The 24,257-nt window shown below is 40.1% G+C and overlaps 1 protein-coding gene across 6 annotated transcripts in view; it reads left to right on the forward strand.

Annotated features, from left to right (window-relative positions):
* The first annotated feature begins 2,314 nt into the window (after positions 1-2,314).
* The window catches only part of kif5ab (kinesin family member 5A, b), a 66,118-nt gene continuing 44,175 nt past the window's right edge, over positions 2,315-24,257 (forward strand). For 3 of the 6 annotated variants that reach the window (XM_044216677.1, XM_044216687.1, XM_044216693.1), the window contains exons 1-2: positions 2,316-2,820; positions 23,843-23,930. In XM_044216677.1, coding sequence (XP_044072612.1) covers positions 2,692-2,820; positions 23,843-23,930 — 217 coding nt within the window. In that variant the 5' untranslated portion in view covers positions 2,316-2,691. Of the gene's footprint in view, positions 2,821-12,070; positions 12,212-23,842; positions 23,931-24,257 lie in introns of those variants that run through there. The other 3 variants (XM_044216704.1, XM_044216669.1, XM_044216715.1) reach the window with 3 other exon arrangements.

Genomic DNA, 24,257 nt, shown 5'->3' on the forward strand with positions numbered 1-24,257 from the left:
GGAAAGACTTCAACGGTCTACCCAAATCAACAAAACAAACATCCCTGACACTGAGGAGCGTCGATACGCATGCGTGCAGTTTACCAATACGATTTAACGGTCCCCTTTCTATTGTTTGGCACTACAGTCTATGATTTGGCATCGTTTTATTTGGTTTTCCTATCAAACACAGTATTTGCTGTCGGGCTCATAATATATTTAACACCAAAATGATTCTGTCTTTATTTTCTAAAGGTATATAGTTGAATTGTAGCAGAGCCGTCACACGGTGGCGCTAAAGCTACGAGCAAACGACTCAATCAATGGGCCAAAGATGGTCGATTGAGAAGATGATTCACTCTGTTGGGAAAAATGATCCACCTTATCTAAAGTGGTTGTTAAGTATTCCAGTAAATGCAGAAAGGAGTTATATAAAGTGTGATAAGGCAATGCTGTATGTTTATTCTTTGAGTTAGTTAATCATTTGTTTTTTCAATGTTTTACCTTTTTGGAAGCCATGTTGGAGTAGAAACAACAACTATACTGAAAACCTTTTTTTTCTCCACATCAGGGAAAAAACCTGAAAACACTGTAAAATTAAAACACTCACTCACTTAAAAACTCGTAAAATGTTTTACCATAGTAACCTGTTCCCTATGTTATATTTGTTACATACCATGAAAACACATTTTATAGTAAATATGAATTACATGTATTGGATTCATTATTAAATAACTGCAAGCAAAATGCATGCACAGGGCGATTGATTTTTCATATCCTACATGAAAAAAATGTCAAAATACATATTTAAAAAGTCTAATAATTACGTAACATTAAGAGTATATTCTATTAATTCATGTTTGTTTTTCATATTACCACCTACTGTGTACCACACTCAGGTTGTTACATACTAGGTATACAACATACTACACATTATATATTATTACATTTAACATACATACAATGAAAGTGGGATCATTGGTGTAATATATTAACTGGTAGCTTGGTAGCAATATTGGGAACTAGCTAAAAACACTTCACTGATTCATAAATACAGTATGTGACAGCCGGACATACTGTATTTATGAATCAGTGAAGTGTTTTGGGAAATCAGCTCTATTTCTTTCCATTGTCAGCCAATGATTTTTACCATAACTACTAATCTATCACTCCTACTGACCAATCACAAGATTGGACTAGGTAACTAAGAATCATCTAATTTGTACCTTCAGGCTACTTCAATCGCACTTATTATAGGCAAACAAATCTAACAAGCAGTGGCAGTATTGGCCCAATAATCTACAGCACAAGACATTTTGTCATCCAGTGCAGCATGGCACACAATTATGGACATTGTGGTCTATTTCTTGGTGTACAGCCTCTTACACACCAATCCACATACATAGATTGCCTTTGATAATTTAATAATTTTCATTAAAATAAAAAATGCAAATTCATTCATTTTAAATGTAAGCCTAATGTAAGTACTATAGTTTTATTCATTTTTTGCCTTGTACATTCTAGCGGAACCACTGGCAGAGCCCAGATACTTTTTTAAAGGGGCACTCCACCAATTTAACACATGAAGGTCTGTTTACTCATCAATAGAGGTAATCAGCCTGTGAAAACAGTTGTATAATGTCTTCTGTGGCTCTTTTCTAAAGTCTGAAACAATGGACTTGAGAGATCAAGTTTATAACACAAAGCTTGTGTTATAAACTGGGGTTGTGGGTCTTTACTAGGCAGGGAGGGTCTAATGAAGGGTACAATACAGTAGCATTTTTTGAGCTTGACCTATAGGGACTAAAAGTCAGGCTATCTTAGCTGCTTCAACTTCGACCGTTCTTTCTTTCAATCTGTCTCTCTCGAGTCTTCCAACTTCATGAAAGTGCAGTGCTGCATCGCTGGAGTAGACCTACCCCTTTAAATCTCTGGGCAAAAATGATGGCGCTTTTGGTTCCCACATGACTACCCAGCTTGTCATGCAAAACAGCATTGCCATGACGACCAGTCTGGTGCAGGTCTGAAAAAAAAAAAAAAAGAGAGATGCTCTCCTCAAAAACTACTAGGCCACAGAAAATATCTCACCAGATGCAAGCAGTAGCCTACCTTCAGCTTTTTATGCAAGTTAAAAGTGAACGATAAGAACTTTTCCGTGGAGGCCAGTGTAGTTGTGGTTGCGGGAATAAGAAGCAGAGTTGGCGCTCTGCTCTCTGCTCCTCGGGCCCTGCGCTCAGCGGTGCTGATGAGAGACTCGCTACTTTTTCACGCCCCGCCCTCAGTGAGAGAGCAGGGATGACAGAGATGCAAGGCATGCTTCCGAGGAGCCTGCAGCCTATCCAGACACTGCCGACCGGACCAGTTTGGAATATACTCCCCCATTTACAACTCTCCATCTTTTCTCCACCTCTCAACTGCACCTGAGTTTGCTTTGAGGGCATTTGAAAGAGGAACACTCTCAAACGGGTTCTTTTTTTTAGGCTTTTGATTTACATTTCTTTAATGAATTTGGCCCAAAACTCGTAGTTGTCCGTTCTTCCAAATGCTTCTCCTGCCTCTCTCGTTCTGCATGTGGGTATAGCCGGTGGTTTCAGCCTGCGTCCAGGTGGTTTACGGGAAAAAGGTCGCACAGGGAATATTTCATTTTTAATTTAGATAAATAAATTCCTCTTTATCTTTTTGGAAGCGCGTCCACTGTTTTTTCCCCTCACAATGGCTGATGCTAACGCGGAATGCAATATCAAGGTGTTGTGTCGATTTCGTCCACTGAACAAGTCCGAAATTATCCGCGGAGATAAGTTCATCCCAATATTTCAAAAGGAGGACACTGTCATCCTCGGGGTAAGTTAATTCTAACGATCCCTTCCCTTTTTTTGTCACCTTTCCATGCAGCCGATGAACGCTAACGCTAGGGGTTACACTTTTCATCTCGCACACACATCAAATACTGGCCAGTAAAAAGACTGGAGGCTGAAAGGTTTCTGACAGAGATCAAACTAAGTATAGCTCCTATCAGTGCTCTGATCAGCATGTTGCACTATTGACTTGCTGCCATTAAAGAGCAACAGGGCGTCCCGATATCTGTCATTCAGACTGAGCCTTGCAGAAGAAAAGGCTCGATCAAATTGATGAATTGCTACTCATGTCATGTTTTAAGATGATTTGCCAGAATCATCCCTTTCTTTTTGAAAATCAGCCAAAGATCAGTAAACTCCACAATCCTTGTGAAAAAAAAAAAAGAACTTGGATCTCGACCCCACCTTTGTGATCCCACACAGTGCCTCATTGCTGCTTCTGTAGTATTGATCTGCTGGATTTTGGTGTGTTTCCTGTCTCAGGGTTGATTGATTGTTGGTGATGTATCTTGCAGTCAGCCTTTAATGCACGTTTGAATTATCAGGTGCCTGCAAATTTAGTGAGAGTCATAATTATGCTCTGTTTCTGTTCAGTCAATAGGTTTTGGCTTTGTCTCAGTGCAGATTGAATAACAGCTGATGATTACTGTCACTGCTTTAGAGCAGCAATGAAAATGAACCAAGCTATAAAATGTTTATCTAATGGATACATGCCTGAGGGTGAGGTTAATAGTGAATTAGAGTGCTCTAAATTTAAATGTTCTCATTGTTTAAATGTAAAGCACATCTGGGCCAAAGCTAACACACACACGTATAAACATGTACAGAAGCATGTGCACAGAAATGGACATGAATGCAAGTGCTGAAACATGCACATATACTGTATATATATATATAGATATATATATATATCTATATATATATATGCATGCATTTCACATCCATAACACAGCTCTTGCTCTCCACTAGAATACACACACACACACACACACTCAGAGAGGGAGAGATCGAGAGGGATCCACACCCATTTGGCCTGAGGTTTGAGTGTGTTTAAGTGATGATGAAGACAGCAGAAAATCCCTATCACCTTCCTCTGTTGTCACACACATACACACAGATATTAAAATGCAAGACAGCATTGTTGGGGTAGATATCCCTGTGTGACTGTCTTGTATATCCTGGTTGTAGCAGCAGGATGTCTTCCACGAGCAGATTGAATGCTCATTATCACATTATTTTGATGCTATTTGGGAATTGCAGGTTGGCATTACAACAGCATGAAATCGTTCATTCCTGCTTCAATCTTGGTAAATGTATTTAAATGCATTCTGGGTGTGTTTGAAGGCAGCAGAGGAATGAAAAATTCATTCAGATGTTCATTCTTTTAGATTATGAGGTTATTTAAAACAAATGTATCTCAGTTAATTCTACAGAACATCTTGAATCAGTCTTAAATGATTTATTTGATGTCAGTGCTTTTATTCCATTCAGTGCATTGAACAGATGAAATTCATAGTTCATATTAGTCTACAGACAGTTCGAAACACTGTCTCCAGAAATTAAGTACAGTCATACTACCCAATTAAGGCAACTGTGATCTGTCTCTTTGAAAAGAAAACATACACACTGTACTGCTGTCGTTCCCTACCAGCACTTCTGTATGGCATCAGGAGGCTTCAAAACTGGTCTGGAAACAGAAGAGTGCAGTCATTTCATGTACTAACCGCAACTCAATTTCCTTCTGTTCAGATGACTGTAATCACGAAAGCATGGCCACAGTTTTCATCTTTGGGAGTGTAATTACTTTGGAGGTGTGTAGGATGGGAAGGGTTTTTAGGTGTGAAAATATTGTATGAGTGTGTATTTTCCTTCTGTAGCGTTTGTCTTGTAGCTCTGGAATACTCTCAGAGGAAGTTGAAAAAAAAAATGTCTCCTGAGAGTTGAAATGCTGCGGCCGTCAGATTGGATCAGGATTTAAAATATCAGGCCGGTAGGCAAAGCAGGCATGCTGCAGAGACCCTGTAGCGACAACTAAGCTCTCACGTTCTGACGGTTGATAAAAACAAATCGCATCTGGGCAACGCTGATGGCTCACATCTGAAGGCTCCTTCCAGAACTTGTTAACTGACAGAGGCAATGATTTGAGTTGTTGAGTGATGGTTCGGCTGCACCTGGGTGGCAGGCGTGAGGAGACTTGGAGAGATTAAAGATCAGGGGTAGTGGATGTGTCGGTGTGCTCTGAATTGATGAAGGAACGTCTCTGGGGCCTCAAAACATTGGGTGAAGTCTGACTTGTGGGATGTTCAGTGTTTTCATACCAGTGTCAAAAACCGAAGACTTCTGAATCAACTTGGATGTGAATTCTGATGACATGAACTCAGACTTGCACTTGAACTTGACACATCAACTTAAACATTAGCTATACATCCTTTAAAACATCACCCTAAATTTTGAAATCAGCATCTGTCACTATAAAGAAGCCTACATTAGCCGCGCGAAGTGCAACATGACAAAAACACTTGCTTTCAATGCAACAAATATACATGTTTTTATTTATTCTAACAGGGATTACTTAAAGCAAGACTATGTACTTTAATAATGACACATTGAATTCATTTCCTAAAAGTCTATTTTTAGTCTAGTTTATTTGTGACAGGCTATAACGCAGTGTAACAGTAGCAAAAGTAGAGAAGTGTCATAAAGATAGCAAACAGACTAGAAAATATTAGTTACAGTTAAGTTTTCTAACATAAGCCTCCATAAGCTGCTGGTCATACCAGACAAAGTAGGGGTGTAGCAGCAAAAGCCCTTAGTGTACAACATTAACCGAGGATGCATTTTATAGCTTGTGAAGTCAACTTTTTATTTATAAGAGAAAGATTGTGTTATTTCTTCTTTCAAAAGTTATATAATCTTGCTTAAAAGCAGAAATAATAGATTTCCGCTGTGAGAACATTGATATATCATCACTTCATAAAGATGCTTCTACATCCAGCAGACACAGAGCAACATTAGCATTCATAAATCATCCACTAAGTTCACCAGCTAGTCACTGCCTTTGTCTGTCTGCCATTTGGTGCTGGGCAGGTGGTGTACAGTGAGTTTATGAGAGCCTTTTCACTGAAAACAGCTGCCTGCTGCGGCTGGAATCAAGGTTGATGAGAGCTGTGTTTAATCAAAAGCAAAATATTGAGCTGAAAGATTCTAAAACGCTCCATATAACTGAGGGGAACTGCAGAGTCCGGTGATATTTATCTGTGGGTTTGTCTATGAGCAATTCATTTCACATTACACAGTAATTTGATCCATTGCTGATAAAAAAATGTGATTAGTGCAGCTTTAAACTCAACTTGGTTACTCAGGCACGAACCTGAGTATTAAGAACTCAACTCAGTTCGTCTAGACTCGACTCAGACTTGCATTTAACCTTGAAGACTTGACTTGAACTTCAGGTCTGGTGACTTCACTGCCATAATAGAAGATGTCCTATAGTGCATCCACTTGACATCAGTAGCGAAGACTCAGTGCCATTTCGCTGAAGTGTGGAGCAGCAGCGCAACAGTAGTGCAACAAGCATGTAAAAACCATCAGCGGCACAAACACAAGAGTGCTGAGCAGAATCACTCCTTCAGCCTTGAAACCAATAATAGAGCAAATGCAGGATCACTAAAGAAATAGAAATAGATTACATGTTGTGTTTGTAGAACAGGTAAACCTTTTGCTGCACATCCCTAAGTTAGACATGAGTCAGCCAAATGTCACATGCCCTACCGGTGTGACACAAAACAATAATAAGTTCATCATTATTAATTTGTTAGTCTTTTTTCATCTCACACGTGTGGCCACCTGTGGAGCCCCGCAGGGCTGAGAGGCTGTGAGACAGTAATAACCATATTCAGCCTGTACTGCCCCAAGGCACAGCCTTGGTGCTTGCACCACAGTGGAGTGACACAGCTGTCTCTAGTATTTCACTGTCTGAAATAATGCGGCGTCACAGGGGCCAGATTGTCCTTCCTAGTCTTCTGGCAGGCAAAAAAAGTCTGCCACGATGAATCACGCTTTGGATTCAGTTCTATGAATAAATAAATGATCATGGCTGCCTCAGAGGCAGCAAGATATGGAATTTTTTTCTTTCTTGCTCGCAGGCAATGACATATAGATATCACATGCTTGTGCCATATAAGCTGCCCACGGGCTGGGCTTATTAAAAATGGATTGTATGCATATATGCATCATACTAGTGGCAGTATATGATGATAAGATATGAGTCTGTAAGAAAGAACTGCTATTTCAGACCTGTGTATTCACTCCAGGATTGTTTGTTATCATATCTCCTTAAGCTGCAAGAGCTTTAAGATCCTCACGACTACTCATTTTCATTCCCTTTGTCCAAAATGAAATAATTTTATGGTTCATTTGGCTGCTGTTGTTGCAAACCCTTGTGATTATCTGTAGCTGCATGCTGGGGCGAGCTTAACTTAAGGGGGTAAGGTAGTATGACATAATTTGTTAACACAGATTATTAGATCCCTCTCCATTTCTAAATATTTTAAGCAAGCAAGAGGAAATGTTTAAAATCTCCACAGCAGATTTTACTCTGCTGTAGCTCTTCAACTATAGGTCACTGCGTCTCTGAAACTGTGAGTCCCTTTTATCATGGGCCATGACTTTCCAAGATTAGAGGTGCAATTTTAATGAGCCTGCATCGCAGAGCAAAACCAGACCAAAATACAAAAAATAACAAGAAAAGTCTCCTCTTCATGTTTGTTACCCAAACTATCAGCCATTGTCAGACTTGTGTGTATATGCTGAATGGTTGCGTTGACCATAGTTTAAAACTCTCATTATATCAAGTCCCTAACCTCTACACTGACCTTCCTGTCATTGTTGTTTGATTTTTTGTTTTTGTTGGCAATGATCGATAGCAAGGAGGGTGAACTTGTTGAAATGGGTCCCTCTACCCATGTTAGCGAGTCCAATTGAAATGTGTGCATTAAAGAACTATTGATTCTCTATTTATAATTCTATGGATTACCTTTCCATGGCTGCTGTTCCCTTGTGTGCTTACAAGTCTACTATAGAAACTCCTGAGTGTAAAAGTTTGTTGTATTCACTGCTTGCGAAATACACCTTGTTTACATTTTTAGGAAGAACAGAGGATTAGAACAGTCGTGTCAAAAGGTTCACAGAGGATATTCTGCATTAGAGATCACAATTTTTCATTTGCCCTTTGCTCTTTCCATAAGAAGGCACTTATTTTCTCCTGAAAGCTTTTTCTGAGATTTATGAAAATGAATTAAGATCACATGGTGTGCTACTGTTGCAGAAAATAGGCATGTAACATCGTTAAAAATGAACCAATCATTCATCAGCAGCCACTTCGTTTCTAAGTCGGATTTCTGATGGAGCTGCGGCTCTTTTCCTGCCGTGCTCGGCTGAGAACTGATTCTCTTTTCTTCTCCTATTCCTTTCTTGATTAGGCGCCGAGGTAGAAAACAGGAGGAGAAAACAGCTGCTGTTGAAACAAACTGTTGACAGTGCATGTCGGACGTGACGTGAAGTCATTTACCTGTCTCGTACCTTTTGTTATTTATAATTCCATTGGAGCTGTTTCTCCTCAAGGATATTTCTTTGCAATGGCTTTAACTGTCTGCAAACCAAACAGAATCAGAAATGGTGGTCCAAAGGGCTCCCCTCAACCCTGCCCTGGTGCACGCTTCAGTGCTATAATTCACTGTCACTGCAGTGCACACACCCTATCCAATTAGGCAGTGTAATGGGATTGCTGTGTAGGGTCAAGATGTGCACTAATTTCTCCCGTTGGACACCACCATCAGAGCAGCTACCACTTGGGATCAGAGCTCATCTTCTATACCAGTCTTTCTGTCTCTCTCTTCCACAATTCACGTTTCACTGTATTTTTCTCTGTCTAGCTGTATTTCATGGTGTAATGTTTCTGCTGCTTATTTCCCCATGAGTCAGCAGCAGTTTTGGGAAGATGTGAGAGAGGAAGCTCAGCTTCATCTGTCATCTCATTAAGTTAGGTAGAGGCTTCTAGCAGGTTTTAATGGCGTCAAGGGAGAAGCTCCTGTCAATCTGGAGTCTGAATATTAAGGGATCAAGTGACTTTGGTGATGCTCACTTCACGGCAGTCAGAGAGCCCAGAGATGTGAGATTCTACAAAATGAGAAACAGACTCGCTGAGATTAAATTAGCTGCATTTCAAAAGTAAAATCAATATTCTACTCACAACTGCTTTATGGCTACCTTGTACTATTTTAAACTGCAGAGGACCTCACAACCCATACCAATAAGGGCTGCGAGCTCTCCCTCCCATTTCTTTCCCTAATATTAACATTATACTCACACCAATTTAGTCAGCAGCCACACTCAACAGCATATTAGCTGCCAGTTCCTTCAGCTCATCTTTATTTTTACTCAGCATGCACACATGCCAAGGTTAGATAAGCTTGTGCCAGTTCGTCAACACTTTTCCTGCCCATTTCTCTCCCTTTATGACAGAAGTGGGCTGTGACTACCAGGCTTTTAGCTCCGGGGAGCGTTAATGGAGCATCCTCTCCTCATTAGCCACGGCCCTGCCCAGGATGCTGCCTGGTCTACATGTCTGCCCTCGGCGTCTGTGGGCAGTACATCGTAACCAACTGCACATGTTCCCGCACGTGTGTGCACATGCCAGGACCCCAAGCAGTTAGTGTTATATTAGCATGGTAATAGGACAGCAAAGAAATCCCAAGGAGATGAAAGGAGCATCTCTGCCCTCTGCATGCCCAGGACTTTTGTTTCCTTCAGTTAATCACAGTTCAGTTTATCGATCTAACACTTGATAACACTGACATCTACTCTAGGTCACTGTTTTTTTCTCCCTCTCTCAGGGGAGCCATGCTTTCAAGCACATTTTCCCTTTCTGTTTTTAATCTAGGTTAATCTAATTTAGGATTTTATTCACACTACATTACATAAGAGACTTAGAAAATCTTGGAAAATTTCAGGCTTATTTTAATCTTTGCATGGCTCTGGATTGGTCCCAGCCCAGACTTTTAGAAACACTTCTCCAGGCTACAGTACCATGGTGCTGTTTCTTTGTGGGTCCCAGTAGGTACATCGATAATCAACACACTGATTTTTTTTGCTCTTTTACTCCGCGTCTTCTGTCTCCCTGAGTTTCTAATTAATTACGTTTTAAGTCTTAATACCATTCACTTTTTTGGAGGCCTTTTATTATCCAGAATACCTCACTGCACAGCTCTGTCATTAGTTGCGGCTGAATTACAAAGAGAATCCCCATAACCATGTTGTTGATTTTTACAGCAAATTTAAATCATTGCTCACTACTAGCTCTTGGATTGATTCATTTTCCACCCAGCTATTCCCCTAGCGTCACTGGGTTTAATAATCGCTGCCAGCGTACACAAGTTGATAGAAATGTGTGCTTATGTTTCCATATTTCTGTTGCTTCTTCCATCTGACCCTTTTATGGTCTAATTTATTATTCATTCTCTGGCACATACAGTCATTAACAGGGCTCATACTAATGATGTGATGCAGCTCGTTGGCATAGTGTATTACTGCATGTGTCTTCCTCTGGCACTTTGTGCTTTTGAGGATCAGTCACAGTGCTGAGGCTCTGGATTCAGATTTAATTGGAACTGTGGACCAGGGCCACACAAAACTTCTATTTCAATTTGGCACAGAGCTAGAGATGTCTGCAGTTGTTGCATTATAAGTTGCCTGCATTATCATTTCATTGGAGCATTATGTCTTGCCAAAATTCAGTCGATGCAGCTGGCTCACAGGTTTATGTACCAATTCAATTACTGGTAGAGAGGGGTCGATGGCTCGGTTAAGAGCTTTCTTTCTTGACATGGCTTCGCTCTCAAAAAGAGATGGCCATTAGTGCAAGTTTTTGTGGAATATCTTTATTTCTCCTCACAAATGGTGCAATATGCCCCCTTTATTAACAAGAAAACATACAGATTAAATTCTTGTGATAAACTGATGCCCTGTCTATTCCCACAGTGTTAGTAAGTGTTGATTGGATTATTTTTACACATTCAGAGCTATATTAGCACTTAGGCATGATGCTTTTTTATAGTAAGCTTGCCACCTGAAAAATAAGATTTCCTCAGTATTAAATGCTAAATGTGTTTGGCTTTTTTCCCTGTTGTGCCGAAGCAGCACAGACAGAGACAAAGCTGCTGTCAGGAGTAAGCTTGTATCTCTTGTGAATTAATTTTGACTGAATTTACTTATATGCAGGTTGAGCTGAATGCAGGTGTCTGTTGGCTGAAATGGAGGTAATGACTTAAAGACCTTAGATATTTCCTTTGAGATCAAATATTCCCTTTGAGAGGGAGGACAGCTTATAGCTGGGCTCTCAGACTGTCTCAGGTTGTGATCGAAGCTCTTTGCTCCAGGCTGAGGTCGCTGATCCCAGTTTATGTTAGACAACTCATTTCATTCTCAAGGTCAATTTCTATTTTTTGTAGGATTTCTATAAATCTGCAACGTAAATTCCTGGAAGGCATGTGAAGGCTAGAGGTCCAATATGACATTCAAGGAAAGCACTGAAGCAGTCACTTAGGTGATGAGGCGTCTTCGTCACCACTGACAAGTGTTTTCCTCTCTCCTTCTTGCTCCTTCCCTCACTCTCTCTCTCTTTCAATCTCTTTTATTCTGCCAGTCTCTGCATTATGTACATTGCCAGTCTATTTTTACTTTCATTTTCTGTGTGCTTTGCTGGTAGAGGTTGTTCTGGGCTCTCCTGGGTGTATATATGTGCTTTAGCCTTCTTTCCACACAATAAAGACAATAGAGCTGCATGAATTATTAAATCACAAAGTAATATTTTTTTAAAGTTTGTTTTTACTTTTAAACAAGTGGAAAATTATACCTATAACTTTTCCCCCAATATATTTTATTTTGAAATTTGTCCACTGCAGTGGACACCATGCATCAACGGCATAAAAAGTGATTCAATGGAACTCAATATAGGTCCAAAAAAACATATGTGTCATGGTTTTGGGTTTTTGTTCTGTTATTTCCTGTTTTATTTTGGTAAGAGTTCTCCCTCATGTGTCTTGTGTAGTTTTACTTCCTGCTTGTGATTAGTTTGCCTGCTCTTATTGGTTCCACCTGTGTCTCGTTGTCTCCACTACCTGAGTGTATTTAGTCTGTGTTCTTCCTTTGTTCTGTGTCAGATTGTCATTGTACCATGTGTTTGTCCTCACCATTTTGGTGTTTAATCCTCACGCCTGCAATTTTCCTGTGCCTTTGTGTTCTCCTTGTGGATTACCTTTGTTGGACATTTACCTGAACTTCTCAGCTGCCCTCAGTTGTTTTGTCTCCCTTCATAGTAGGTAAATAAAGTAATCTTTTGTTCATTCCACCATCTCCGTGTGTATTGTCTGCACTTCGGTCCACCTCATGAACTGAATGCAACAATATGTTTTTAAACATTTATTAAGAGCAAGTGGTATGAATACACATGAAGCTATTAGAGTGCAAATTATATAATAATTTTAACTAAAACAAACACACAAAATAAGGCGGAATCTACATAGGCAGAACATAATGTTTGGTGCATAATGTCCACTGCAGTGGACAGATGTATTTTTAGTCACAGAACAAAATGTTCAAGAAAAAGATTGAAAATCTGGATAAAGGTATTTCAAACATCATATTTAGAGTTTTTACCTGTCTGGTTTTCTGAGAATAAAAGGATATAACTGTTATCAACAGTTCCACAACTTTACTGTTTCTGTTCTCACCACTTGCATAGCGTTGTTTTCAGCGAAAAAGCTCTAAAAACTCCACAGTACACTGCCTGCTCAACAAACAGACACCGTTAGCAACCAACTGGTGAACATAGTGGAGCAAATAGCAGCTAAAGAGCCAGATATTTTCTTCAGGAGTAGGTGGGTAGTAGTAGAAGACCAAAAACAGTGAATATTGGACTTGCATTCGCCAGGTGGCCAGAAACACAACTCCAAATGAATGCTAATGCTGCTCCACAAATGCTGGATCTGTCAATAAGCATCTTATAACTTAAAAGGTATATCAATGTTGTGTTCACAATTTGATTCGATGCCAGCTTCCAGCACTTGACAGTTTCTGATACTCTGTGCTACGGACACATTTCGCTGTGTACCAAAGAAGCACTGAGGCTTAATATCCAGCCCTAAAAGACAAGCAGGACGAGCTGCGGTGGCACTTCTGGATGTGTCATTTTCCAGACATATTCAGATTTTAATAAAGTATTTTTTCAACATGTTTATCGCTGTCTTTTCTGTAATTTTCTTGCTGTCATCTCAGTTCATCTGTCGTGATTTGCATTCTCACGATCAGTTACTCTGTCTTACTTTGTCTCACTCTCTACAACTGGATGTCACTCCAAATCTCTCTTTTTCTCACTCCTCTAATGTCCATTGGGAGGTTGATGTTGGTCCTATTTTCTGGTCTGAAACTCAGTGAACAAAGCCCAATCTTCCCTCCCCTCTGTTCTCCACTCCTGTCTCATCCTGATAAATTATGCAGAGTATTTTACTTTGATGGAGGACTAATTGCTCCACTTCAATGTGTGGATCTTTAATAAACAACTTGACTCAGCAAAATAAGTGAAATTATTAGATGAGTGTTAACAATGTAATATTGGGTGGTAATCTTCGGTTCCCTAAGTTAGTGATTAAGTAAAATGGCTACAAAAATGGCTGTGATAAGTACAAGATAGCTGCAAGACAACTCAAAAATAACACAATTGCATCTCGGCATTCAGTCTTTACTACTGTATATCTGAGGCACTGAGAGCTGCTTTGCCCTCGAGGCACTGTGCCAGTCGACTCTGCTTAGACTTGTCAGCGCAGTGAATTAAGAAATACAGTAATGTTTGGAAATATTGTGTGACTGGAGCTTTTGCAGTTGTGAGGGGTTTTGTTGTCGAAAAAATTGCTAATGACGCTGTTATCTGGAGCTCGAAGCCTGATTAGTTTGACGGATGGAGCAGACATTGGCAGCCTCAACTCCTCTTTCCTGTCAGTCTCTCTGTGCTTGTGTGTGCATTTATGTGTGTCAGGAGAAAGAGGCGAGGTGATGAGTTTGTGGGGGGAAGACTAATGCAGAGGCTGACAAAAGCCAAGACACTCACTCACTCCTCTGCCCTCAGTCGAGCTTACACACCAACACCAAACCACTACATAGGAGCCATAGAGTAAAAAGTGAGCAGCCCCCTGCCTGTGTGACTGTCAGCCCACCAATGTGTAGGAGGAGGAGGAGGAGGAACACATGCCTAATCTTCTTATCATCCCATCCAGTTCTGCCTTTAAAATGTGTAGCTATATATCTCTGGTTAGTGGGAGGGACGCTTTGGTGTGAAACTAGATTGAGAGGAAGGATGTGACAAGAATTAAACCTCTCTGAATGGGAGCTAAATGTGCGTGTGTGTGCTTGTGTTGGAAAGTATTGTTCTCTCGCAGCAAGTATTGGCAGTCACCAAATATTCACCATATGCAGAGGGAGTTGCTTTCTGTGTTAGCCTTCTCTTGTGAATATTGTTACTGTATCTTCGAGACTGTCCTCACCAGAAAAATTAAGGCAGTGGTCAATTGTTAAAAACACTTAAAATGAGCTATGTTTACATTTTCCTGACAAGCAACCTTTTGTGGCTGTGTGAGTAATACCTGTTGTCAGTCAGAAGCAAAGGTGGATGTAGCATGAGGTGATTATAGTGCAAAACCTCTTAGGGAGGCGGTTGGGGTGGATGGTATGTGACTCGACCTCAGGGAGTGCTGTTTGCATCCTGTCTCCTACCAACAGTCAATGTTGGTTTCCCATGGCTGATTTTGTTTTAACCATGACCATGCTCTCTCCTTAACCTTAAAGGTGCCTTGTGGCGTTTTCTTGTTAACAAAGTTATGTTTACATTCACTGTTTCTCACCAAAACATATCAAGAGTATCTGTGACGCCTGACAAACAAGCAAAGCATGATTTTTTTTTTTTTGTGGAAATATTTTGAAACCTGCATTGTTTACATCCATGTTTGCAAATTACTGTAGCAGTCTTCTTGCTTCTTGCCTTTCCTGGCGCGTCGCTATGTTTTTTGGCACATTACTGCCACCAACTGTCAGTCGGGGAAATAGCATGAAACTGGCAACAGGAATGTGCATCGCGTCACTTGTGCACAATGTACAAACAAAATGGGGACCCACTCATCAAAACAGTGCTCTATAGTGCTACTAGTAGTCAAAAGCTTCACAGGGTTCCTTTAACCAAGTAGTTTTAGTTGGCTAAATCTGAACAGACCATAACCATCTAGTTGGCAGATGAAACGCCCATTTGAATCATTTTTAGTTATCCTTGCGGCATGGCTCTAGGGATGGCAATGTTGGTCCACCACTTTGGTCTAGACTGAAATATCTCAACTATTGGATGGATTAAGATGACATTTTTTAGATTTGGTCCCCAAGGGATGTATCCTACTGACTTTGTCTAGTGCCACCATAAGGTTGACCTTTTGGCGTTTTGAGTGAAACGTCTCGACAACTATTGGGTGGATTGTCATGAAATTTGGTACAGATACTCATAGTGCCCAGCGGATGTGTCCAAATGTCTTGGTCCCCTGACTTTTCGTGTAGCACCCCTAGCAGGTCAAAGTTTTCACTTATCCTGTGAAATATCTCAACATCTATTGTACTTGATGGATTGGGACCAATTTTTTCATTCATGGTTCCTAGATGATGTATTCTAATGGCTTTTGTGATAGCCTGACTTTTTGTAGCGCAACCATGAGGGTGACATTCAATTTGTCCAATACTTTGGTTTTTAACCAAATACTTGCAAAACAAAGGATATTCCCATCATCCTCAGCTGTAGTTTGTCAAGAGCAGTAAATGTGTTAGCAAAACTACGATGTGTTAGCATTTAGCTCCCAGCACCACTGTGCCTATGTACTATGAAAGATTTCTGGCACACAAACTGTTTTGATGTGAAAGGCTGTCTGTCATGGCTGCCATCAGCTCGTGTCAGCGTAAATAAGCTCCGCCTGTGGCCCCGCCCCAAAGCTGTGATTGGACGTTTTTCATTTAGTTACGAGTAAATGCATACAGAAAAAGCAAATACAAATAACATTTGTACTCTTTTCACTTTAAGACGGTGTAGTCCCTCATTCGTCCAGGAGTGTTCTATCGTAGAAAAGGTTTCAGTCGTAGTCATCTGGACACTGTTTTCAGAATCAAGACGTTTCGGCTCCCATCCGGAAGTCATTCTCAATTGTGAAAAAATTGGACGGGAACTGGAAATTTAAACTACTCTGAGTTACATAAGCCCTGCCCTCAGGAAGGAATCTGCCTGAGTATCTGTAAATAGCTAGTTTCACCTGAAACTGACCTAATAGTTTCAAGATGGCCCAGTAATCAGGCCTATTGTTCTCTGGCTGCATCTACTTCATCACTGCTAAGTGCCTGATTAGCATGTGATAGGCGTGACCAAGGTGATAATACACTCTGATAGACTTTGGGCAGATTAAATCTCAGACCACCATTTCTGTTCAAAGAGGGTTCTCTTTCTTCACAAAAATGGCTTCCTTGACGCCCGTTCAAACCAACTCTTCTCTCTACTAAGAATCTTCACCTCGCTGTCTTCAAATGTGTGGTTTGTAGCTTTTAAATGCAAATGCACGGCGCTCTGTAATCCTGAGTTAGCGTGTCGTCTGTGCTGATAAAGTCTTTTGTGAAGTGGCTGTTTGGTTTCGCCTATGTACCGTTCTTTGCAGTTTTCCTCACTGCACTGAATGGAGTAGACAACATTGCTCTGTTTCTGTGTGGGTAACCTGTCCTTAGGGTGAACGAGTTTCTGTCTTAAAGTGTTGCCTGGTTTAAAGAAGACAGGAACATCGTGCTGTCTAAAGATCCTTTGTAGTTTTTCAGACAGTCCAGACACATAAGGAATGGAGACACCGTTCCTTCTTGGTTCAGTTACACTTTTGTCCTGTTTTTGGCTCTTTTAACTTTGTTGATAGCCCAAGTAGGATAACCACAGGCTGAGAGTGCATTCTGGACATGCCTTTCCTCTTTCTTCTTACCCTCTGAGCCTGTGGGCACTTCTTTGGCTCTGTGCTGTAATGTCCGGATTACACCCAGCTTGTGCTGTAGTGGATGGTGTGAGTCAAAGAGCAGGTATTGATCCGTATGTGTTGGTTTCCTGTACACTTCTATCTGGAGCTTTCCGTCCTCTCCTCTGAGAGTAGAACAATCAAGAAAGGCCAAGCGGTTCTCTTTTGCATCCTCACGCGTGAACTTGATGTTGGGGTCCACCGTATTAATATGCTCTGAGAACGCTTCCAAGTCTTGTTTCTTGTCTTCATCTTCTTCATCTTGAAACTATTAGGTCAGTTTCAGGTGAAACTAGCTATTTACAGATACTCAGGCAGATTCCTTCCTGAGGGCAGGGCTTATGTAACTCAGAGTACCTCTTTTTCACTTTGTTTCTATGTTTGATTTGTTTTCATTTAGACATTTAAAATCTTACACAATGTACAGCCTAACAGAGCCTAGCATTAGAGTATTGGGCTTGTTTTAACATATGTGTTATGGACTGTGCTGACAAACAACCTGCTTTGTCGTTTAGTTCCTAAGACTTGTTAGTACCTTCATGGCAACATGGAGGTTGCACACAGACATACCTAACCCTAAATATGTCTGTCCACTGTCTGTATGTGTCTGTGAGACCCATGCCAAGCTCTCGGGTGGATGGGGGGCCTCTGTGGTCCCAAGGGCCTTAAACCCTGTGTACCAGAAGATATCCATCTTAATTCAACAGCTGCTGCTGCTGCAACTCTTCATGCCTCTCTTTTATCTTTTCTTGGTTCTTGTTAACCCATTTCTTGTCTCTCTTTTTGTTGTTGTTTATGCTGATTATATGTCTTTATTTTTATACTCTCGTCACTTCTCCTCACTGATTATCCTCTTCTTGTGCTGGTTCTGTTCAGCTCAGTCTTGTTTTTCAGCTATTCTTTGCCCAGTGCCAATGATTCTCACAGTTTCTGTTGATTATTGCAGTTTTTAATTCTCTCTCTCTCTGCCTCTCTGCCTCTCTCTCTCTCTCTCTGCCTGCAACCCACCGCCTCTTTGTCTCCTGGCAGACAGCAGCAGATTGCAGGCTGGACAGGGCATGTGGGTGTTTGACATCGCACACAAAGCTGAGGGCCTTGAACAATGTCTGCATGTACAAACATAATTTGATATACTATCTGCACATGTACACAAACTCTCGCATATGCACACACACTTCACTTCCCATTCCAGCATTCTACATCAGCATGCACTCACATAACTGAAAAGACGTCCATTAAATTTTACAAACAACTAAGTGTTTCTAAACCTAGCCGGTCCGACAGGGCGAGAGATTGACATGCAGATAGAGAGCTTACAGAATGTCTACATTTATTCTATTATCATATATATGCAGCACAGGAGCAGATTTGTGGTTAACAGTGGAGCCAGCAGAACAAATGATTGACAAAGGGTTGTTTTTCATTCAGCTTATATAACTGACTCATTTTATTCACCCAATGAAGACCTCATCATGATTTCTCCCTCCCACCCTCCCTCTCTGTTATTTAGTGTGGTTTGCATGTGTGCACTGTGTAGCATTAGAAATGGCTCGTTGAGAACAGAGTCAGCCCTAATCAGTTCTGATGGGAAGCTTGTTTGTACCTGCAGCTGTGATTACAGCACTTGAACACAACAGCTAAACAGTTCAGCTTATTAAGAAATGGAAGAGAAATACACAAAATTGAAGCTTGGATTCTGCCAAACTGTCTCCACCCTCTGTCACAAACAAATTATTTTATGCAAAGTTAGAACTGTTAAGTGGGAGGTCATTGTGGAAATGTTCCCACTCACCGTCTTACTCTGCAGAAATGGTGCCTGATTTTCAGCAACAGCTCTTGGGAGTGGCACAAATTGCATTTTTTTTTCTTCCTAAGTGGCTTTTCTTTATAAAATAGGTTAGAACAGAAGCACTGAGTGGCAAGAGAAAAACATCTAGATTCTCTTGGCAGACAGAAATAGCAACTCTCATCAAAACTCAATATATCAACTTAATGTATTGGTGTCAAAAGATTTACTTAAGAATGTTTTTGACAGAAATTGGTTTCTTTATGCAGGTTATTTTACTGTCTGTGTATCACATGATCAAGCAGCATCTGGCAGCATGTTAAACCATGGCAACACAAAAAGGCATTATAAGCTGCTGTGTATAACAGTACCTATCGCTCATTTTCATTTTAATAAACCAGATGAAAATGCACGGAAAATGAAATGTTGAACTAATAAATTAAGTGGTTAAGTCAAATGAAAACATGCAGTTGGTCATGTTTTTATTGGACTTTAAGTTGCTCAAACCAGAATCTGACTAGTTGACAGCTTTTACAGTGTAAAAATTATTATGCCATAGAAATGTGTAATTTTTGAAAAAACAGCTTGTGACATTTACTGGGACTACAAAGCAGAGGTAAACACCAAACCGCAGTGACAGCACTCTGGCTAGCTAAAGCTAACGGGCGAGATAGCCACAGCTGCATTATTTTTACCCCCACCTGTTTTGCAGCAAGTCCTGCCCTACTGTGCTGTGATTGGCTAGCTAGTTAGTTTGACGCGCCCTTGTAATTGGATGCTAGCTGTGAGCGCAGCTGTAGCCCTAGGATGACAGAGATTCTAGGTGCTCCCTCGGATGTAACTTATTGCATTAATTTTCTAGTTGGCCGGTATTAAGAAATAGGAAAGATCTGATTTGTTAATTACCACACTGACACTAATACTTGTGAGGGGCATATGATAATAGAATCTCTAGATATAAGGATTTAAAATATAATAATAATAATAATATTATTATTATTTTATTATTATTATTATAGTATCATCGATGTCAGTAACGTCACTAGTGTTGCCACCAGGACTTACTGAAAATTAGACAGAAAAACCAGTGGAGCAAGCATCCAATCACAAGGTATCGAAGTAACGAGCTAGCCAATCAGAGGTCAGTATGGCGGGACTTGCCGCAAAACTGGTGGAGGAAAAAATAACATACCACAGCTAGCCTTAGCTAAAGTAGCCAATTTAAATTTAATTTATCCCCACTTTTGTACTTGTTCCGTAATTTAATAATCGATTTTGATGCTTCAACATCTTAATAATTGAGTTATGTTATAACACATAAATATGGCAGTGGCAAAATCTAATAACATAAAAGAAATGAACAGCAGATAAGTGAGTCCTGCTAAATCTAACTAGCCTAGCTTACCAGAGTAGCAATTAACTGACTCAAGTGGAATTCATGTGATTTAGTGTGGTTAAGCTACATTTAAATTACATATTTAAATCTATAGATTAATTTATTATTCTAGTTCATTTAGTTCATTTAATATATTATTCTAGTTCTAGTTCAAATGGCCAAAAAGGCTGGAGAAAAGCACATTTTGTTTGTAAACACTGTAAATTAAGGTTTTACTACTTAGTCAAGTATAACCTTCAAGTTTCAAATTCTTTTTTTCTTACCTGGTTGTGTAGTTACTGTGTTTGGCCTGTGTAAAATATTGGTAATATTTGAGTTCTCATTATTCATCATCACTTCCCATAATTCATTATTTATCATATAAACAATAAAATCTTTACTGCGACATAATTTGTACTCCCTACAACAGTGGAAAGTCTTGTGCACACATTGACAGATAAATGCAAAACATTAAAACTGACTTGAAAACCAACATAATAAATGTGCTTGTGAACTGAAAAGGAACATGATAAATTGTGAGTTAAACTACGAAAGAATCCATCCGTGAAAGCTTGGAACAGAACTTGTTATTCAAGCCACTGATAAATTTGTGTGCATTGGGATTTTGTTTCTAGCTTGTTGTTGGATGTGTCATTTAAAAGACTGGGAGGCAGCGGAGCCCACACGTAATATTTCGAGGTGCAGGGGATTATTGGTGTATTTTATCCCCGACCACTGGTGCAGACATAATCACGGTTTAGAGCAGCCTCCCGAGTTGTATGGCTTTTATGTAAAGGGCAGTAGAACACATGTACTGACTAAAATGTCATTTTCTTTATTGTAGATTATATAACAGTAAAAAGCATTAGCATGGCAATTGGTGAGCATATTAAAACCAATCGAAAATAATAAAGTTCAAGATGGTGCACCATGTGTAGCAGCTTGTTGGAGCAGCTCTCACTTTCTTTTTCTTTTTTTTCTGTTCTGTCTGGGAACCTTTGTTGCATGTCAGTACCTGATCTGTTGTCTGTTGTATGCCGGCTACTTAATTGGTTAAGTGGCAATCCAAGCCTATGTGTTTAATTAGCATATCTCTGGTTGGCCGATAGTTAGCTGGTTGGCTGACTTGTTTGATTCCTCACTGACTAACAGGCTGGTTTGCTGTCTGACAGCCTGGTTAACTGACATAAGACCTTCTTCAGTCAGAAAAACTTCTTTTTTCTTTTGCTCTTTTTTTGTGTTTCTTTTTTTTTCTTTTTGTCTGTCTTTCAATGCAATGATTGGTTTCCGGTCATCTACTTTCCTCTGGCCTCTCTGCATTTCCACTCCTCTGCTCTACTCCTCCACTCCATTTCTCCTCTCCACTCCATCACGTCTCTCTTCAAGTTCTTGAACGCCTCTAATGGCTTCACCTCAGATGTGGTCTCTCTCTCTCTCTGTCTCTTGGGGTCACACAGACTTTTGCCCAAGGCTTCATGCTGCATTGCACTCATTCAAAACACCCACCGCCTCTCAATAGCACAGAATACACACAAATAAAATTAGACGCAAACTCGCACTCAGGATGCATACCTCTCAAAAGAGACAGATGGGCCTCTTAATGTGATATATGCGCTGCTATTCAGGCCTAATACACACAGATGGACACACCATCCATAAAGCATGTTCACTGTGCATAAAGGAAATATTGATGTGGCACTTTTTTATAGTGGCAGTATGGCTTTACATAATGTTTTAGTGATAAACATGATGTGTAAAGCCCATGGACATGCACAGACCTTTTGAGGGGCTGTTGCTCTAACCTGAAAAAAGGGCAACCCCCTTTTTTCAAGCTTGTTTTAAGCTTCACACTGCCATCTATCAATTTGATTGTAAAAGATGTGTAACCTGTACGGTGATCACACTGTTTCAACATGGCACAATGGCCCTTCATTTAATTACTTGTTTATGACAGCAGAAGCTATGTAAAGCATTCAAACTTTTAGTAAACATTTATGAAACCAAAAAAGTGAAAACCACAATATTCAAACTTCAAACATAAACTCTTTGGACTCAGATGATTATGAGTTTTATTGTGTACATCATGTAAAGTAAAAATTTAAAAGTGGATTTTGCAAATTCGAGCCAATGGAAATTTTATATATTTCATTGTGTCATTCAAAATCAAGTTTTGATTGTACTCCTATGTCCATGAATGAATATCACAGAATGTCTGAATTTACATAATAATAATAATAATAATAATAATAATAATAATAATAATAATTTAAAAACATTTCTGTCTGAAATTTCCAGAGACAATAATATAAAGACAGTGCCAGGCAAAATGTCAAAATATCATTCTTTTCAATCCAATTCCAATTTCTTTTCTATAGCGCTTTGACAAAGCGTTTGTCACAAAGTCACTTTATAGACATACAATTTAGAAATGTAAAGAATGTACCTGTCTGATGTGCCTCCTGATGCTCAGCATGCTCTACTTCACTCTCTGGTCTGAAACTTGTGGCTGCACCTAATCTTAAATGAAATTATTAGAATCAGAATTAAGAATATCATTGTCCACAGCATTTTCCATTTAAAATTGCTTGGGCACGGTAGAACTACTATTTAACATAGCAAGTAGTTTATATTAACAATTACACAATGTCATATAGGATTCATGAACATATTTTCTGGCCTTAACAACCCATATTTCACATTTAGAAGTATTTTAGTTGATCACAAGACTCTCCAGTGCTCTCTGAACTGGAGCCTTTGGGGTTAGCCCGATACAGAAAAGCACTCTCTTTAATTATGTTTAAGATGAAACTCATTCACAATACTATACACAGATATAATATATGTGTATTTATCATTGATTGAAATATTTTTTTTAGTTAATTAGCCCAGTTCCCACTTTTATAAAAATGCTTCTGAGAAAATAGGCCACATTAAATTATGTAGGAAATGGTTGCTTGACATTTCTATCATAATGCTTCACCTGCTGGCCTGCTGGTAGTCAGTCTGACTCAGCTCTGCACAGTTAGCTCCTTAGCTGCCTCCCTCAGCAGACCGCCTATATGTTAGCCAGCTAGCTAGCTAAGAGTGGTTCATGTGATAACATAATAAAAGGCAACATTGCGCAACATGATGCAAATGTGACAAGCTGCGCATTGTTCGGAAGCATACGTGGAGATTTTTATTCACAGTGCCCTTGGTCCCTTTGGTTATACCATTTGTCATTAATCATTACCACAACTTCAAAAGAATCACCGGAGCCCTCACACAATGGCAATAATAGTTTGGATGCTACAGTGTCACATGACAGGGGGCATAGGGCTGCCCCATCTCTGTGTACCGCGGAGGCATGCCTATCAAAAAGTAACAAACATTTGGATGATATGGCAATTTAATTTAGTCTAACTTTAGCAATTAAGGGCTACTCATATTTATGTAGCCACAACAGCATAAATAAAACATTTTGTTTTTCCTCCCGAGGGGAAGCTCAGCCAAAGAGGGCAAATGGACTGTTGCTCGGGCAACTGTAGCCCGCACTTGTGCACGTCCTTGGTGAAGCCTCCCCCTGTCTCACACACACCCTTATGCTCTGTCTGCTTCACAAACTTCCCAGGGCAGATTTTACAGCGAGTCACAGGAGATGATGAGGTGTTGACAGTAATCTAAAGCACTCTCTAAACTGTCTGTTTCATCGTGTAGCTGACTGTGTTTGTGTTGGCCTTCATAGGGGAAGTCGTACGTGTTTGACCAGGTGTTCCCCACTAACACCACCCAGGAACAGGTCTACAACACCTGTGCCAAGCAGATTGTCAAAGGTGAGTTATGTGCACGGTTTGCCTTTTTTGTCCAAGATGCATGAGTGATACAAAAGCTGAGGGAGAAAGCCAATACACCTTGAATCACCATATTCTTGGGTTCCCCTTATCAGCTTTGTCAGTTTACGCTCTATTCAATGACTGCATGCATTAGCAGCTCCTTACAAGCAGTGAGAAAACCAATTTCCATGATATGATGTAGTCACACGACCTACAGGTATGTGCATCAAAATGCACAGATTAACAAGATGCATGCTTATCACAGCACACTGGACTGGCATATCCAGAAGGCCCCAGATCAAATGAAACCAACACCCTCAAGAGTCA

This window comes from Siniperca chuatsi, linkage group LG2, assembly GCF_020085105.1.
Source record: "Siniperca chuatsi isolate FFG_IHB_CAS linkage group LG2, ASM2008510v1, whole genome shotgun sequence".
Taxonomy (NCBI): Eukaryota; Metazoa; Chordata; class Actinopteri; order Centrarchiformes; family Sinipercidae; genus Siniperca; species Siniperca chuatsi.